This window comes from Salmo salar, chromosome 16 (assembly GCF_965601325.2).
Source record: "Salmo salar chromosome 16, fSalSal1, whole genome shotgun sequence".
Classification (NCBI taxonomy): Eukaryota; Metazoa; Chordata; class Actinopteri; order Salmoniformes; family Salmonidae; genus Salmo; species Salmo salar.
Genome location: NC_138306.1, coordinates 17,197,501 through 17,213,299, shown reverse-complemented (window position 1 = coordinate 17,213,299; position 15,799 = coordinate 17,197,501). Strand labels below are relative to the sequence as shown.

Genomic DNA, 15,799 nt, shown 5'->3' with positions numbered 1-15,799 from the left:
TGTCCCCTCTGTCTGTCTGTGCCCTCTGTCTGTCTGTGCCCTCTGTCTGTCTGTGCCCTCTGTCTGTCTGTGCCCTCTGTCTGTCTGTCTGTCTGTCTGTCTGTCCCCTCTGTCTGTCTGTCTGTCCCCTCTGTCTGTCCCCTCTGTCTGTCTGTCCCCTCTGTCTGTCTGTCTGTCCCCTCTGTCTGTCCCCTCTGTCTGTCTGTCCCCTCTGTCTGTCTGTGCCCTCTGTCTGTCTGTGCCCTCTGTCTGTCTGTGCCCTCTGTCTGTCTGTCTGTCTGTCTGTCTGTCTGTCTGTCTGTCTGTCTGTCTGTCTGTCTGTCTGTCTGTCTGTCTGTCTGTCTGTCTGTCTGTCTGTCTGTCTGTCTGTCTGTCTGTCTGTCTGTCTGTCTGTCTGTCTGTCTGTCTGTCTGTCTGTCTGTCTGTCTGTCTGTCTGTCTGTCTGTCTGTCTGTGCCCTCTGTCTGTCTGTCTGTCTGTGCCCTCTGTCTGTCTGTCTGTCTGTCTGTCTGTCTGTCTGTCTGTCTGTGCCCTCTGTCTGTCTGTCTGTCTGTCTGTCTGTCTGTCTGTCCGTATGTCTGTCGGTCCTTCCACAATCAAGACAGGAGGAAAATGACTGGGCTTAGTTTGGCTCAGTTGTTAACTAAGCAGGTTTCCATATGTATTAAACAGTACACTGACTGAAAGTCTTGGCTATTGTTTGTTTTCAGTGGGCTGGGGTTTGTAAAGGAACTCCTGGCTAAATGAAAGAGAAAGATTGCATGCACTTTCTGAACGAAATGCTGTGCTTTAGAACTCAGATAGAAACAGTTAAAAACATACTTGATTGATTCTAAAATGGTCCATTTCAATCTCCTCTGGACGTGGAGTAACATTTCCCTTGTGCTACTTTCTCCATCGGGTCTCACGACTGAGAAATAATCTCGGCATTAGCGAGCCAAGTCAGAGCTAAAGGGAGTGTGCTGCTGCATTACCCCCCTTAGAGATTGATTAGTGGTTAGCTTAATGGCCCGGCAGCATTAGCGCTTATTACTGTTATGTCTGGGGTCCCTGTGTTCTACATCGGTGGTATATCTCCTCAAGGCCTTTGGCTAAGCTTCTGTCAACACTGAGCTGCTGCCCCTGTTCCTGATATTAACAATAAAGGCTGTTCCCAGGGTGGTCTCAATCGGTCGGTCTTAGTCAATCTGTTGACTGTACAGGGAGTTGAGATCGACAATTGGGACTTTGATTATGACGAGCCAAGGGATCCTGCCTTCTACCAAGCTTTCAATTGCGTGAGTGTGTGTGTGTTACTGTGTGTGAGTCGTCATGCATCTCTTTTATTTGTATTTATTTTAACATCCCCTCCCCTGGTTGGAGGACCTGGTGGAAAACATAAAAATTCAATATACATACATGTAGCCTCTTCCTATTTTTACTGGACTCCCAAGTGCATCGGTAAATCGACCAATCCCGCTAATCTTAATTCCACCCCTCAGATGTCCACAGAGTAACCCATCTTTTACCAGTATACTACCATTTTACCATTTCCTTAAACAATACATCCTTCTATTTTACTGTGATGTGTCACGAGGGTCTTTAACCTCTCTTTTTGTACCATGTCTACTGAGATTGCCCTAAAAAGAAATACTCTTTACCTAAGAGTATAATAATGAGGCCAGAGGTTATGGGCAGATGGCAGGACTGCATCGTGCTTTACTGAGCGTGTGCACAAAGCTCTGCAGTGTCTCGGGGACAGGTCCCAAGTCTCATTAGATGTTCCCCCTCTAATCTCTCTCTCTCTTCCCCTTTCTCCCCTCGGTCTCCACAGGTCACAGAGGGGACTATATGACCACAAGGTAAGACACTACCACTATCTCATATACAAACCTCTTAGGTTTTAATAAGACCCTTTAATAAGACCGAGTTGTCCGAATTCAGTTCTTTAAAAACCTTCCCCAAAAGTCATTGTACTTTCCATTGCGAACACTATTTCTCGTTATCCTCCTAGAGTCACATTTCCAATAACGTCTAGACACATTTACAATGGTTTGTAAAGAAAATAAAAGTTAGCCATGTGAAAAGTTTCTCCCTTATCACTATGTGCACAGTAAAGTAATCCCTACTGTACTCTAACTCCTGACCTTGGAGAGATAGACAGCGGAGCAGAGAGAGCAGATGTTACTGCTCTGGACTCCCCTGGGATTTAATTTGCCATATGCCTAGCATGGCATGGAAATGATTCTGAATCCCCCCCCCCCCTTTTTTGAATTCTCTCAGATAGCAAAGCAATGTTCTTTCACAGGGGGAGAGAGAGGGAGAAATACTGTCATTTGCATGCAAATGATCTGTGTGTTAGTATCAAGATAGTGTCCCTTTGGAGGGAATATTTGTGACCCAACACCTGGATTCTGTCATATGTATCAAAATTTGAAAGGGTGTTTTTACATTGGATAAAAGTAGAGATTCAGAGCTAGAAAATGGTATATCATACACTACAGTTAAGGAACAATGGGAAAGTAATTCTGCTTTGAAAGTTGATAAACTTGTAACATGACTTTTGAGAAAATGGCCTTTGAATTAATGTTTTCGTACACCTACTGGAGCGCTCTTCTTTGTCTACACCCATTCAGCATCGTGAACACCCCTTTAAGCCTTAGCCCCACCCACCTCTTTAACGATTCACATGTGAGGCCATTTGCTAAACAGAGTGAGTACAGTAGTGTAGTAAATAACCAAAGATTTCAAGACTAAAAGTGGTGAAAGTTGAAGCAAAAACTAGTAGAAAAAATACTCTAGTCCTTGCCCTGTATCTTAATCTGATTTTGGTGCAGGTCATGTTGTTCTTCACATTACCGTCTCTGGTAAACAGAAACTATATCAAATGTTTATTTGTCACATGCACAGGATACAGAAGGTGTAAACAGTACAGTGAAATGGTTACTTCCATAGTGGAGTCTTTGGTTTAGACATCTAGCTAGCTAAACAATGAACCATAGTCCCAACTCTAATGCCGCGTTGTATGTACACATACTTAGAAGCTCATGTTATAGACAGAAGTATGCTACATGGCAGACCAATCCAAATTCATCTCTCAGTATGTCCAGCCCATCCATTCTCAGCCAATCATGGCTAATGGGAAGGTTCCTATATTTTTTCTGTGGCTAAACCAACTAAGCTCGTAATTTAACAATTTTATTTGTATTTACAGATTGCATACAAGTTTGTTATTAAGGCACGGGAAAGTTCACATGTTCCATTTCTGCCCCAAAATGCATTTTGATAATTAAAACAAGAAAACGTTCAAATGTCTCTCCTGTGAAGTAGTGACGTGAGACAGGCCTAGCTTCTTGAAACAGATCACATTTAAGGTTGAGGGTGATTCTATGAATAATAAAACATTTCTCTCGACTTTAAGCAGTCTGATATATTGATTGTTTTGACACATTGCTCTTGGTACAGAGTATTATTGCATTCAAAAAGGGTTTACTCCATATGCAAACGTATAATTACGAATAACAACTTAGACACATAAACAATGACTACATCTCATTTGCCCAGACCCACATGCTCACACCCCCATCCCTAGTGCCTGTATTATTGTTTGTAACCTGGCCTTAAATTGTACTAATTTGTTTTTCTCTGTCGCCCATGTTATTTCAATAATAAATCATTTGATTTTTCCATTGTGTTAATGATGGCAGATTGATTGATTGACTTACAATTTTTTGTATACGTTTTTTCAAGATGAGTGATGAGAATCGTGTATCTCACTACAACCCCATATGCCATGTCTTGAAATATGCAGACAGACGGATTAAAACAACGTTTACATTGTAATACTTTTGACGGCAAACTTTGTAGCTCCGCCCACAACTTCCTGACTTCATAGCGTTCCCAGAGAGCATGGATTATTGAGTCATGATTAGTTTTACACTTGAGACATGACTCTGCCGTTGTGCTGTAGAACTTGTGAATTTTGCCTCTTGTATAATGAATTCTCTATATTACTTCAGACTGGATTAAGCGTACATTTTAGTTAACTGTCATTTCGTTAGTTATGCTCCATGAGCATTTTTCTCTTGCCTATTCCAGTGGAAACCATGAGAATGACAGTAGTTAATATCAGTATGGGTAGGGGAGCAACGGGGGATGACTAGAGGGACAACCCCGTTGGTAAATGTCGTAAGATTACTGAACTAACTCACGAGACAACCACCCCAGTCCTAGATGCCACACTCACACCCTCTCCCACCGGGACATGTCGTGAGCTGGATGCTACCGCACGGCGCCCCCTCACACTCCACCCAGCAGGCCTGGTATTTTCATGACTTTTGATGTTGGGTGGAAAGGAAAAGGCAGGATATCAAACCCTTTAACTGTAAGAGTTGGTGACCGCTCAATGAGACTAGTGTGGATATCCGATCAGGGCCCAGCATCCTTTCACGACGAACACTCGGAAACTCTCAGAACAGCCTTACCTGTCCCTGACTGACCCCATAAACGTCAACACAACAAGTCACTTTTTTGCCGTAGTTTAGAAAATGCATGCTTACTTTGTCTACGCACGCATCTGGACTCTCAATGTCAGAATGTTTTACCAAAATGTGTACACTGTATGTTCATGGTGGATGATTTCTCTAGCTTCTGTAACACCGTCTCCATTTTCTAGGCCTCCCAATGTGCCGCCAAAACCTCACGGTGGCACGAATAGGAGGGCTAGGCCCCGCTCGGTCTTTAACGTTAAGTTGTTTAATGGCAATCTGGAGTCCTTTGTCAAGGTACTGGACCGCTACCGACCGTCTCTCCGAAAGTTAACATAATGATGACCGTAACTCAACCACTCTCGCTTGGCCTTTTTCCTGGGGTTTGATCACTACGCCAACCACAAGTCTGTGGTTCTATTTCTTTCGGGTTCTCTCTGCAGCTGTGGAGCCTCAAACGCTGGGGAAGCACAGAGACAGCATTGGTACTGACAGGGGGAATCCAAGGGAGGTGAAATAATGGCAGAGCAGAGGGCACGCAAGCACGGAGTAAGGGGGGTGAAGGAGGAGAGGATTGAGGGACGATATTTGTCTCCGTCTTTCCCCCCGAGTCCATGCTGTCAGCTATGGCATTCCTCCCTCTCTTTTTCTCTCTCTCTCTCTCCTCTGGCTGGTATGAAAGCAGCCATTGTCAGCAGGATATATGCGACAGCCAGGGGACGGTGGCCAGAACGATAAGGGATTCACCACCTCATAGTGCCCTGCTGTCCTCCCTGCTCCTTCCCCCGCGTTTGATAGCCGCTCTGTACTCAGTGTGTGGGGGGTGAGGGCTGGGCTAGGCTGTGGTACTATAGGTGGCTGCTGTGGTGATTTAATCTGGGTTTCGCCTCTCTCTCTCTCTCTCGTTCTCTCTCCTCCTGCTCTCTCTGCTTTCTTTTACTCTTCCTTGTAGCCGTGGACGACGGAACTCGCACGCCAGACACCAGGTAGAGTGGAGAACCTGGAGTCTAAAGGGACCGATCCCTACTGCTGCCTGTCTGTCTATACTGACTTCCCTCCTGTCTGTTTGTCTCTTTTTCTGCCTTGCCCCTAACACCACTGCCACTTCCTGTCTGTGAAAACCTTGGACCTGTGTGTGTTGATGTGCAATACTAACTCCCTGGAGGTTTGCTCTGAAAGACTGAACTGCCCACATCTATAGATTTCATTGATTTCTATATCCCTGTGTCCATGGTTGAGCTGGATACTGAAGTATAAATTGGCCCGTACCCAATAAATTGCACATCTACCCCGTTCTTACAATTTGGCTCAGATTACATTGTACAATTATTAGAATACCTAACACTTATTTTAAACCTTCCAACATCTACATTGATAGTATATGTTGGGAGAAATCCAATACCTATCTGGCTTAGTCCTCACATCACATGTGATTGTATTACATCAGCATGCAGTGTAGTGGCCCAGGCCCTGTCCATCTCCGCTATAAAGCATTGGTAGCCGGTGATTCCTGGAATCCTGGCATGATTTCTTTTTTGGGGCCATGTGTATATTCCCTGGGGTGAAAACAGACCCAAAACATTATTAGAAGCATGTAAGAGTTCTCTGCCCTAGCAGAGAGATGGCAGCTGGTACTTCTGCAAAGTGTGAGCTACTCTGAAGTGCAGATCTGTACCCTTCTACTGAGAGAGGGAGGAATGTGTTTTCTTTAATGCAGGGTTCCCAAATGGTCAGCCCGCGCCCGGTGCGTTTGTTTGGCCCCTTATGTTTTCTGAGCAAACACAAATAATACAGTACCAGTCAAAAGTTTGGACACACCTACACATTCCAGGGTGTTCCTTTATTTTTACTATTTTCTACAATGTAGAATAATAGTGAAGACATAAACTATGAAATAACACATGCATTTCAATTAACAGGTTTGCCTTAAGATAATTTGTGGAATTTCTTTCCTCAATGTGTTTTAGCCAATCAGTTGTGTTGTGACAAGGTAGTGGTGGTATACAGAAGACAGACCTGTTTGGTAAAAGACAAAGTCCATATTATGGCAAGAACAGCTCAAATAAGCAAAGAGAAACGACAGTCCATCATTACTTTAAGACATGAAGGTCAGTCAATCTGGAAAATTTCAAGAACTTTTAAAGTTTCTTCAAGTGCAGTCGCAAAAACCATCAAGCGCTATGATGAAACTGGCTCTCATGAGGACCGCCACAGGAAAGGAAGACCCAGAGTTACCTCTGCTGCTGCGGAGGATGAATTCATTAGAGTTAACTGCACCTCAGATTGCAGCCCAAATAAATGCTTCACAGTTCAAGTAACAGACATATCTCAACATCAACTGCATGAATCAGGCCTTCATGGTCGAATTGCTGCAAAGAAACCACTACTAAAGGACACCAATAAGAAGAATACCCTTTCAATGGACATTAGACCGATGGAAATCTGTCCTTTGGTCTGATGAGTCCAAATGTGAGATTTTTGTTTCCAACCGCCATGTTTTTGTGAGACGCAGAGTAGGTGAATGTATGATTTCCACGTGTGGTTCCCACCGTGAAGCATGTGGGGGTGTTTTGCTGGTGACACTGTGTGATTTTATTTAAAATTTAAAGCACACTTAACCAGCATGGCTACCACAGCCTTCTGCAGCGATACGCCATCCCATCTGGTTTGCGCTTAGTGGGACTATCATTTGTTTTTCAACAGGACAACAACCCAAAACACACCTCCAGGCTGTGTAAGGGCTATTTAACCAAGAAGGAGAGTGATGGAGTGCTGCATCAGATGACCTGACCTCCACAATCACCCGACCTCAACCCAATTGAGATGGTTTGGGATGAGTTGGACCGCAGAGTGAAGGAAAAGCAGCCAACAAGTGCTCAGCATATGTGGGAACTCCTTCAAGACTGTTGGAAAAACATTCCTCATGAAGCTGGTTGAGAGAATGCCAAGAGTGTGCAAAGCTGTCAAGGCAAAGGGTGGCTACTTTAAAGAATCTAAAGTTCTTGAAATGTTCCGTATTCACTGACCATGTCTTAAAGTAAATGATGGACTGTTGTTTCTCTCTCCTTATTTGAGCTGTTCTTGCCATAATATGGACTTTGTCTTTTACCAAATATGGTTACACTTTTTTGGTTACTACATGATTCCATATGGGTTATTTCATAGTTTTGATGTCTTCACCATTATTCTACAATGTAGAAAACAGTGAAAATAAAGAAAAACCCTTGAATGAGTAGGTGTGTCCAAACTTTTGACTGGTACTGTAAACATTTATACTCCAACATTGCTCATCCTAATATTTCTCAATTCCATTATTTTACTTTGAGATGTGTGTATTGTTAGTTATTACTCAACTATTGGAGCTAGGAACACATTTCTCAACACCCGCAATAACATTTGCTAAATATGTGTATCCCTAAATTTTCAAAGCTGATACAGACATACCCAAGACAACTCAAAGCTTTAAATCGCCACCAAAGGTGCTCCTACACTCTGGGGTGTAAATAGTTATGTAACCCGAGATATTTCTGTATTTCATTTAATACATTTGCAAACATTTCAAAAAACAAACAAAATCAATTTTGAATTCAGGTTGTAACAAAATGTGGAATAAGTCAAGGGGTATGAATACTTGGCTCTTGTCTAAGAATAATTTTACAAATCCCTGTGTCTAAACAGTGGCAGTATTGATTTCTTCTGAAATTATTTTCACATTAGCCACACTAGGTAACACACTGTGCCCATGTGTCCACGCATGCTGAGAATGTATAGGATATATTAAGCCAATGAGTCCCACCATATCACCGGTGAGTTTTGGACTTCTATCCCCTTTTAAAGACAGTGTGTGATTGAGCCATAGAATTCTGTTTTGTACCATTGGATTCATCTATTTAATCTACAAACAGATATTGAAACCTTAGTGTGTCACAATGAGAAAATGAAGGTTGGGATTACAATTATGTCAACAAATCATGCCTCCTTTGCCAAGCCCCTACGCCCACTTCACTGCCTATCATTGAATGGGGCTCTGTTGTGTCAATGCCCCCGACGCATTCAAAGGAGCACAGTCGTTTGAGACTGAAAAGACCTTTACGGATTGACCATGCAATGCATGCTTCCAGCAGGATGACCGCCAACAACTATGGTTTGCATGCCCAGCTGAAGGACCCTATCATGCGGAATAGGTGGTTGGAGTTCATTGGTACCCAGTGGTTGTGAGTATACCGGTAGCTAGACCATAGACTGTTGGTTATGCATCTAGTTATGTATATTTTGATCATTATCGTCGCTAGCATAGCTGACGTTCACTAGATACTGTAGCTACCAACTAGCTGGCTAGTTATCATTAGAATACCTCAATACAATGTGGATTTGGTTTGTGTAAGGGCTATTTGACCAAGAAGGAGAGTGATGGAGTGCTGCATCAGATGACCTGACCTCCACAATCACCCAACCTCAACCCAATTGAGATGGTTTGGGATGAGTTGGACTGCAGAGTGAAGATAAAGCAGCTAAAAAGTGCTCAGCATATGTGGGAATTCCTTCAAGACTGTTGGAAAAGTATTCCTCATGAAACTGTTTGAGAGAATGCCAAGATTGTGCAAGGCTGTCATCAAGGCAAAGGGTGGCTACTTTGAGGAATCTCAAATATAAAATATATTTTGATTTGGCTAACACTTTGTTGTTTACTACATGATTCCATATGTGTTATTTCATAGTTTTGATGTCTTCACTATTATTCTACAATGTAGAAAATAGTAAAAATAAAGAAAAACCCTTGAATGAGTAGGTGTCCAAACTTGTATGTATATATATATATATATATATATATATATATATATATATATATATATATATATATATATATATATATATATATATATATATATATATAAAATGCACAATTAGCTTATTTCATTGAAATGTTGTGTACAAATGTGTTTACATCCCTGTTAGTGAGCATTTGTCCTTTGCCAAGATAATCCCTCCACCTGACAGGTGTGGCATATCAAGAAGCTGATCAAACAGCATGATCATTACACAGGTGCACTTTGTGCCGCAGACAATAAAATGCCACTCTAAAATGTGTAGTTTTGTCACACAACACAATGCCACAGATGTCTCACGTTTTGAGGGAGCCTGCAATTGGCAGCCACCTCCAAAGTCGTTTTAGAGAATTTGGCAGTACGTCAAACTGGCCTAACAACCGCAGACCACGTGTAACCACGCCAGCCCAGGACCTCCACATCGGACTTCTTCACCTGTGGGATCGTCTGAGACCAGCCACCCGGACAGCTTCATATTTTAGTGGCCTTTTATTGTCCCCAGTACAATGTGCAGCTGTGTTATGGTAATTCTGTTTAACCAGCATCTTATATATGGATTTTCTTGGCAAAGGAGAAATTGTGACTAACAGGGATGTTCACATATTTGTGCAATTTTTTTGTTGAGAAATAAGCTTTTTGTGCGTATGGAAAATGTCTGTGATCTTTTACTTCAGCTCATGAAACATGGGACCAACGCTTTACATGTTGTGTTTTATATTTTTGTAAAATCACCAGGAAATCAGCTCAAAGTTATTTTAATTTAGAAAATCTGTTCCCAAGTATTCCCACGCATAAATAAAAACTCATCCCAATGTAATCAAGGATTGAAATTATTATATTTCTGTCAATTACTAAATCTGTTTGCGATTCTTGAGGTCAATTTGCACTGTACAAATTATTTATAACAATGTTCAAGTCCCCCGACCATCCGCTCAAGGACAAATCTGTCCACGGATGAACGTAATTGAGGACCCCTGCTGTAATGGGACAGCTCCTCCTCTTTCCCTTTCTCACTCTCCACTCCATAGGAGTGCGTTAGTAGTGCTGTTACATAACCTCCCATCACTTATCACTCCCAAGTGTGCTCAAGTGTTGACATAACACATTAACACGATAAAGAGGCCATTTTTTTTGTACCACTGGAGCCCCATAGAGTTGTATTGGGTAAGAGGAACACTTGCACAGGCTTGTCGTTGTGGTCAGTGAGTCACTACTATAGATTTAGTGATCTATTAAAATCATGGAGACGTTGTGAGGGGCGTGAATGGTTCTGCAGCTGCAAAACTCCAGTCTGTCTCTTTCAACTTTCAATATGATCATTGGTAACACTACCGAAGTCCCTCTCATGCCTATGACAGATGGTATGTCTTATATAGTTGTTATAAAGGCTTTATAAATACATAAGGGGGGCTTCAGTAAAATGTTACCGATCATTATCAGTCTAATGGTGGGCATGCATGTAGATAGAAATGTGCGTGTAAAGTCTATATAATATATTCCGTTTGAGGCCAGGATGATCCATCTATCACTAATGACATGCCATTCCTCTTGTTGTGAAGGACTCTGGACAAGCTATTCCCCGCGTGGTGGAGAGCTGTATTCGATTCATCAATCTGTATGGTGAGTTGATCATCTGGGATTTAATTTGCAATGCGACAGCTATGGTTTTCTTTCACTTTCACACCTCTTGCAGGCCAACCAAGTGTACCAGTCAATTTACTATTTGGTGCAGATTTTTCTCTTTTTAAAAGCTCCTAAATTGTGTTCAACCTGTTCAATGTTTGACCTGTCCAAGTTTGGTCAAATGTAACATTCCGGCAATTTCAGTGTTCATTGTTTGCGTGTGTCCATTCTTCCCGTGTCAGTGTTAGAATCCGTTTCATTTTAGTCAGTCATGGGAAAGACTACGCAGATACCATCTTGTTTACTGCAACCATCCATACAGCCAATGGGATGCAACCATAGAGATGAAGAGAGATCGCAACATTGTATCTGTCCCTTTTATTGGCGTCTGTGAGCACGCAGGGAGCGGCATTGAGGCCATCTCCATTTTTGAAGTAGTCAATTTCCTTCTACTACTTCTATGAGTTGGTAAACAAACTGAAAGGGTGTATACTGCCACCTAGAGTGTGTTGTTTGAACAGGTATAAAGCCAAGGTTGCCGATTTACTGCCACCTGCATTATGAGATATTTGCTCACGAGTATAATGAATTGGCTGATCCCTCCTGATGACCTGGATGGAATTATGTGATCTTTCCTTAACCCATAGGAAGTCCCACCCAGTTGACTACTTCAAAATGGTGAAAGTCCTCAATGGTGCTGCCCATGCTAAAACAGGCTTTTGGGCACCTGAGTTCTCTATACATCTCTAACGATGCAACACACACACACTTCCTTCACACACGCTGTCAAATAGGTTAGTTAGGCTATTACTGTAAGCCGCGTTAATAAAACTCCTACAGAACATGTCAGCTTAATCATTTGACGCTAATGACCTCTTTCCGCGTTTTGCGGACACCGGCGACGTCTTACAGTACTGGGGCGGCCGTCTTGTGACGGGGCAGACATCGGCTAATTAAGCTCTGCGCTAACCTCTGACCTATCTCTTTATTAAATCCCGGCTGGAGGACACTTTAGTGAGACTTGATTGCGGCCTCTCTCGCTCATGAATTATCTTTATTTGGAAAAGTGAAGGGCTGGAGGAACGGGATGTGGCCTTTTAGTTGGGATTTAAACTGGCTTTTCTTCTTGCACTGGTGTTTTTTGTTGTTGTAATGGCTGCCTGTCATCATGAACTAAGTGTGTGTGTGTGTGTGTGTGTCTGTGTGTGTGTCTATCTCCTCTCTTTCTTTCTCGCTCTGTTCTTTGTTTTCTTCAGGCCTTCAACATCAAGGGATATTCCGTGTGTCCGGGTCTCAGATGGAGATCAATGACATCAAGAACTCATTCGAGAGAGGTGGGCTGTTATTAACATGTTACAGTCAATTGACACGTCACACATTTGAAATGAGTGGATATGAGTGGACTTCAATTGATTATATAATACTTTTGAGCTACAGATTTTTGACTTGGTCTAGTTGCCACTTCATTTACTATTTTAAAATCATTTGTTTACACTGGTAGGAACTTATCAAATGTGTTTCAAAAGCCCTTCTTACATCAGCAGATGTCACAAAGTGCTTATACAGAAACCCAGCCTAAAACCCCCAAAAAGCAAGACTACGCAGATGTAAAAGCACGGTGGCCAGTCCTCTTCTGGCTGTGCTGGGTGGAGATTATAAGAGTACATGGCTATTATTAAAGCCAAATCGTTCTTCAAGATGTTCAAACGTTCATAGATGACCAGCAGGGTCAAACAATAGTCAGTAGTTGTAGACAGTGCAACAGGTCAGCACCTCAGGAGTAAATGTCAGTTGGCTTTTCATAGCTGACCATTCAGAGGTTGAGACAGCAGGTGCAGTAAAGAGAGCGAGTGATGAGGGAGGGAGGGAGGGAGGGGGAGAGAGAGAGAGAGAGCGGGTTGAGAACAGCAGGTCCGGGACAAGGTAGCATGTTTGGTGAACAGGTCAAAGTTCCATAGCCGCAGGCAGAACAGTTGAAACTGGAGCAGCAGCACGACCAGGTGGACTGGGGACAGCAAGGAGTCATCAGGCCAGGTAGTCCTGAGGCATTGCCCAGTGTGTAAGTTTAACTTCCTTCTAGTGAGGGGAAATCACATCATTGCCTGCATACAACATATCCCTCACATACACTTATCGGTCTCCCAGGTAACGACCCATTGACAGATGACGAGAACAACCACGACATCAACTCAGTGGCCGGTGTTCTCAAACTCTACTTCCGGGGCCTGGAAAAGTCCCTCTTGCCCAAGGAAAGATTTAACGACCTCCTCTCCAGTATCAGTAAGTAGCTTTAGTTACCAGTCGTCTCCACACAGCTGGGTGTACTACAGTATAATACACACTAACACACACACATTATGGGCATACATATGATGTTCAACATAGTGTGTTGATATTCAATGGGAGTGCATTGTGACTCATTGTGTGTCAGCCAGACCAGGGGCGTTCTATGAGCCATGTAGGTCCTAAGTGGCCTTGTTCATGGCATTGATGGGACGTCTAGCAGATGAAACAGAGTCATTAGTTAGACCGTATTCACATGCTCTTTGCAGGCCAACTTGTAATGTCCCACTTTGGGTAAGTCATCACAAACAGCCTTGGGAGTAGACATTATATTTACTTGCTCGTCTGGGCTGTTTTCGTCAATAGCATGCTGCTGTGTTACCCCGTCTTTGTGCCCGGGTGGGAATAGTACCACTTTGTGTTGTTCGGTCTTCTCCGCTGACTAGAGCATTCATGGGATGAGCTGGGACACGAAGCTCACCGTACAGCCTGGTGTTGGGTGATGAAATGTAGAAAGGCAGAACTACAATAGTGTTTACATCAAACCATACAGTGGTGACTTCGCTACTCTCGCACAGACGGCCATATTGTTCTCTTACCGTAACGGCAGCGTGGCACGGTCTGACGTAGTTCAGTCAGCCCTTTGTGGGATTCGCTCTGACCTTATAAGATGTCATGTGGACTAGTTGAGTAGCCACTGTTGTTCAAGAACAATAAGCTGGCTAGTGTGAGTCACATGCACTGTACTCGACGTGTGCTGTAATGCCTTTGGTGGGGTGTGTGTGTGTATGTGTGTGTGTGTGTGTGTGAGCGAGATATGGCATTGGCTTACACTTATGAGGGATGGGGATTCCCTGTTTACATTCTCCAAGGCCTGACATACCAGCGCTTGGAGAGTGGGCCTCATGCCCAGCCAGCAGTCTCCATATGAATAAAGCCCTGTATCCAGTTTACTTTAAATGGCTGCCTCACTGGGCATTGGACAAACACACGTGTCTGTACATGAGGTTGTATAGTTGCAAGTTTCTGCCTTGTCGGTCTACTGTCTTCCACAGCGAGTGAGGTGGGGTGATCGTGAGGAAAGAGCGTGAGGAAAGAGGGGGGGTGACTGTTCTTTAAATAGCATCCTTCTGAAGTGTTCAGGAACCATGCAGAAGAGAACTCACATAAGATGAATAACATCACAAGTATTCCCTAAAGCCCATCTCCCAGATGGCCCAAACTCGTTTCACGGTGACAGCGCTATTTCAGGAAGCCATCGTCGTGGCCAATGGAAAAACATGAAATGGGCTGCTTTGGAACAGAGGAGATGGGCGGGTTAAAGCGTAATTGAGCAGCGCTCGACGCTTTGTATGATCGTTCTGACACGAGACTAAAGTTTTGTTATAATAAGCTTTGTCATAATTATTGCAGAAGTGACAGAAAATTGATCAATACAGCAGAGTTTTTTTTTTTTTTTTAATTCGAGAGAGAGATGATAACAGAGAGAGATACGAAGCGATAGAGAAACAGTGCGAGGTACATTTGTACTTTAGTCCTTTAGTAGACATAATTGCCCAAGCACTTACAATCAATGCTTTTTTTTTACCAAAGTAGGCACGTGTGCGCACGCTCCCTTTCCCATCTGTTAGAGCGTCACTTTCTTGTGATATTTAGGGCAGCAACAGAACTGGAAACAGCAGCATTTATTCCAGTGTGATTTATAACTGTGGAATTGTCCTCAATGATATTTATAACTGTTTTAAGAACAGTGCGAGTATCCGTACTGGTATTTGGAGCTGCTCGGAGCTTCATCTATGGTTAGTAGGTTTTTGTGAGGGCCCATGAGATTGTAGCCTGATTAAACCAGACTGAATGTGACGCTCGCCATTGAACGTAGCATTCAATCTGGTTCAACCAGGCTATAGAGCAGGGGCCGGCAACAGGTGTGCCAAATCCAGCCCACAAGTCATTCCCAAGTACCCCCCCCCCCCCAAAAAAAAAGAGACGTGATCGTGTCTCAATGTAATCAAGGTATGAAATGATTGTTATTTTCTGATACACCCTCTCTTTGGGCTTAGATGTGGTCAAGTTGCAGTGCACAAATGATTATAATTATGTTCCGGCCCCCCCTGCTATAGAGAGTCGGGCCTTATCCTTAATGGCCTCGCCCTTCATATGCTGCTTACAGCTGCAGGCACACTGGGTATAAATGAGTGAGTGGGCACATTCAGATGGATATCCGCCATTAAATATGCAGCCCTGCCAAGTGGCATGTCGGGCACATTTTAGAGAAGACCAGACAGAGATTGTCCCTGAATGTCACCCGATTCACTGTGACAGGAAGACTTTAATCAGCTTAATGGCTGATACGTTCGCGTGTGTGACACACACACACACACACACACACACACACACACACACACACACACACACACACACACACACACACACACCACCTCGGATACATGTATTTTAAATAGCTTTATGCATACTAATAAGAAATATAGATCAAGCTAAAAAACTGTTCAACCTGAATCTAAATCATTGTAGTCTAAATGGCTCCGGTATGTATTTCCAAGATACGCAATAGTGAATGATTTAGTACATCCTCTCTCTCTCT

General features: G+C 43.1%; 1 protein-coding gene across 1 annotated transcript in view; it reads left to right on the top strand.

Annotated features, from left to right (window-relative positions):
* Positions 1-15,799, top strand: part of LOC106573171 (SLIT-ROBO Rho GTPase-activating protein 1) — a 158,912-nt gene that overhangs the window by 109,581 nt on the left and 33,532 nt on the right. The window contains 5 exon segments of the mRNA XM_014147891.3: positions 1,813-1,840; positions 4,654-4,762; positions 10,851-10,911; positions 12,171-12,248; positions 13,060-13,194. Coding sequence (XP_014003366.3) covers positions 1,813-1,840; positions 4,654-4,762; positions 10,851-10,911; positions 12,171-12,248; positions 13,060-13,194 — 411 coding nt within the window.